At 41.7% G+C, this 3,348-nt stretch overlaps 1 protein-coding gene across 1 annotated transcript; it reads right to left on the minus strand.

The window, feature by feature from the left end:
* Nucleotides 1-207: 207 nt before the first annotated feature.
* On the minus strand, nucleotides 208-2,425 carry LOC122431021 (protein tyrosine phosphatase type IVA 1-like). Its single transcript, XM_043452044.1, has one exon. The coding sequence runs from the start codon at nucleotides 1,181-1,183 to the stop codon at nucleotides 662-664; it is 522 nt and encodes a 173-aa protein (XP_043307979.1). The 5' UTR covers nucleotides 1,184-2,425; the 3' UTR covers nucleotides 208-661.
* Nucleotides 2,426-3,348: the final 923 nt, after the last annotated feature.

Here is a 3,348-nt window from a genome sequence, read left to right on the forward strand (position 1 = left end):
TAGCCTCTTCCCATTCTGCCTTCAGGCCCTCCCCTTTAAAACTGCATCCCAAGTGTAAACAGATTGACTGTAAAGCTTTTTTTGTCTAAAAATATTACACACACACACGTGTTTCTGTATGATGTATATTTTACATGAACTTTCAGAGATGTGATTTTTTTTTCAAACTGGAGCCTTTCATAACAGCACAAAATGAGATTTATAGAAAGACAATAATCACTAAGCCTAGTTAAGAATTCAACAGAATCAATTGTTACACAAACCTGATGCACACAGGTACACATGTGGGGTGGTAAACATAGGAGCAGGCAATCATAAAGGTCTTACTTGCAATATTTGAGATGACTAGAGGAATAAACCTCATATGGTTTACAGTGCTGTTCCTAATTCCTAGGGTTTTAAATCTCTATGATACTAAAAATATACCAGTATTGTGCTGAGTATTTTGGTACCTAATCTCTCAGTTTCTTATACATTATTTCTGGTATGGGAATAGTAGTAAGTTAAAGAGGCTGCAATTTTGCCACACTTGTGGCTGTTCAGTATTCCTATGGGAAGCTTCATTAGACTTGTCATTCATTAAGCCTATGTTAATACATATGATAAATTAAGTCCTGTCTCAAGTTCCATGTCCAAGACAACAGCATGAGGCAGGCAAGTTTTATTGAATGCAACAGTTGTTTCTATGGCCACTGGAGTCTTTGAAGCGCAGCCGCATTTTAGAATGATATTTCTCCAAATATAAAAGTTGCTTGCTGTTAAAAGCTCCACGCCGCTTTTGTCTTATAAACTGGACCGCCTCTTCATTTTTCATTCCACCTTCCATTAATGCCAGAGCGACAAGCACTGGAGTTCTCCCAAGACCTGCAACACAGTGAACAGCAATGCAACAACCAGGTTCTTCCCGAAATTTAATGTTTAAAAGACTTAACCAGTCATCCACGATCTGGTTAGAGGGTGATGAACCATCATCAAAGGGCCAATCCAAAACCTGGATGCCTTCTTTCTCCACCAGAGCAGTGTCATAAGTTGCTTCACACACTCTTACTATTGTCGTAACTCCGTACTTCTTAAGGTCCTCTATGAATTTGCTTAAGGTTGCACTGCTTGGATTGTGTGTAATCAGAAATCTCATGTTCCTGTATGTGACTTCCACAGGAGCTGGGCGGGTCAGTGGAGCCATGTTAATTTAGTTAAAAAAAAAAAAAAAAAAACTCGATACGTTACAGAAAAAAAAAAATTAAATTTCTGAACGCAGAAATGATGTAAAGAAACTGAACCCTACTCCAATATGCCCCACTCGAAATTCTCAATGCTTTAGATACGAAATTGGGAGTAACAAGGAAATGAAATGAACCTCCTAACACGAAGCCATCCTTCAGTTCAATAAGACTGAGTCAATGGAAAGGAAGAGCACCGAGGTTTACCCCATCCGGGTCGGAATTCTTGTAAAAGGCTCCGATGGTTTCAAGAACACACGTCTGTGTCCAGGGTGACGCTCCTATGAGGGCTTCTTGGTGGAGCAGTGACGAATTTCTACAGTTCACTTCTCCTCATGAAGGCCGTGCTGTGCCTGGCAGTAGTCTCCGGGGACCTTCAGAAACTCCATAAATGCGTGACCAACACCACCACAGGAAGGACTTAGTTTACTCATGAAAGACTGTGGCCTAACCATACAGCCGGTCCCGCAGCACAGGCGGCGGTGGCGTCGGCTGAAGAGGAGGGAGCTATGGCTGTCGTCGCGGAGAGAACGGCGGCGCAACTCCCAGATCCACCGAGCGTTCGCGTCAAGAGAGCCAATCGGCGCTCCCCGAGGCGCGCCTCCGTCACAAACCCTTTCTTTTATAGTCGGCGTGACGTGCCCTCGTCCTCACCAATCGCGGAAGGGCGGGCCGAGAAATAGAGCGCGACAGTGTGAGGCCCGCCCCCCGGTAACGTCCCCATGGCCGCCGTGTGGAGCGAGCCGGTTGGTTTAGGGAGACGGGCTGGACGTTAAGCCTCCTCGCTTCGCCGCCTCCAGCCGGGGAGGAAAGAGGCTGAGGAGGGAGTTGGGGACGGGAATGGACCGGGTCAAAACCTGAGAGAGGCTGAAGACAGTCGGAGGCGAACCGAGACAGATGGGAAAGGGAAGGTAGTGGCAGAACCCTGTCCATTGACTCTGCTGTATCTTCCTTCGTCGGCATTAAGGTTTAGCCGTGACATATTGCTAGGTGTTTTTTCGATTCGATCTGACAAACTTTGTCTTTAAAGAACTTAAGTCTACTTACATTCTTTTTATACATTATTTTGTTTTACGTTACAGTGTTATTGCTGCCTCTGCATGTTTTTCTCATATTTTTGTGCTAATAGACATATTTCTGTATTTTTTTATCTTTTGATTTTTTTTTGGAGTAAGATTTTTTCCTCCCCTAAGTTCATATTTTATTTCCACTGATTTTAAAATGTGTAATTGTGGTTTAAAGTTCTTAGCAGTTACTACTCTTGAGTCATACAGACATACTCTGTCAGTCTTGTCCGAATCTTTGTCACCGGACTGTAGCCCATCAGCCTCCTCTGTCCGTGATATTTCCCAGGCAAGAATACTGGATTGGGCTGCCATTTTCTACTCCAGCGAATTGGCAGGCGGATTCTTTACCATTGCACCACCTGGGAAGCCCAGCAGTTATTATTGAGCCCAGCTCAACATATTTTAATTATTAATGCCGTCAAGCGTTTTTTAAACCCCACATATTACATCGTTTATAAAAATCAGGGTTTTAATTTGCCCAATATGTCAGCAGTTTATTCGCTCACTATTTCTTGCATCTCAACTCTTCTAAGAGTATTCTTCCTTATCTAACAGCATTTGGGGGCAGTTCCATTAGTTCCTATTGTATGACCGACTTTGGTAAATATTTTATATAATCTTAAAAATATGCATTTTCTCATTGTTGAAAAATATATTGTTGGTAGACATCTTTGTGTTTTTTTTTAAATAAACTTTTTTTCTATAATTCTTTTACTTTGCTTTCATTTCTGATAGTTTCACTGGGTACACAATTCTACATTGAGGTTTTCTCAGACCTTTGAAGATATTGCTTGTTTTCAGTTTAACTTTCTAATAGTTTTAGAATTTTCTAAAATGTCTAGACTTTCTTTACTGGCCTATACTGGGCCCATTTCTTCTCTCCTCTTCCTTCATTCTTTGCTCTTTCTTCCAGCCTTCATTTCTTCTTTAATAACTGAGTCCACTACATGGAAGGGATGTTAACAGTGGGGAAAACTGAGTGAGGAGTGTACAAGGAATTCTCTAAAACTGTTTTAATTTTTTTTAATTATTTAAAACTACAAAAAACACAGAAGCCAGCT

The sequence above is a fragment of the Cervus canadensis genome, chromosome 29 (assembly GCF_019320065.1).
Source record: "Cervus canadensis isolate Bull #8, Minnesota chromosome 29, ASM1932006v1, whole genome shotgun sequence".
Taxonomy (NCBI): domain Eukaryota; kingdom Metazoa; phylum Chordata; class Mammalia; order Artiodactyla; family Cervidae; genus Cervus; species Cervus canadensis.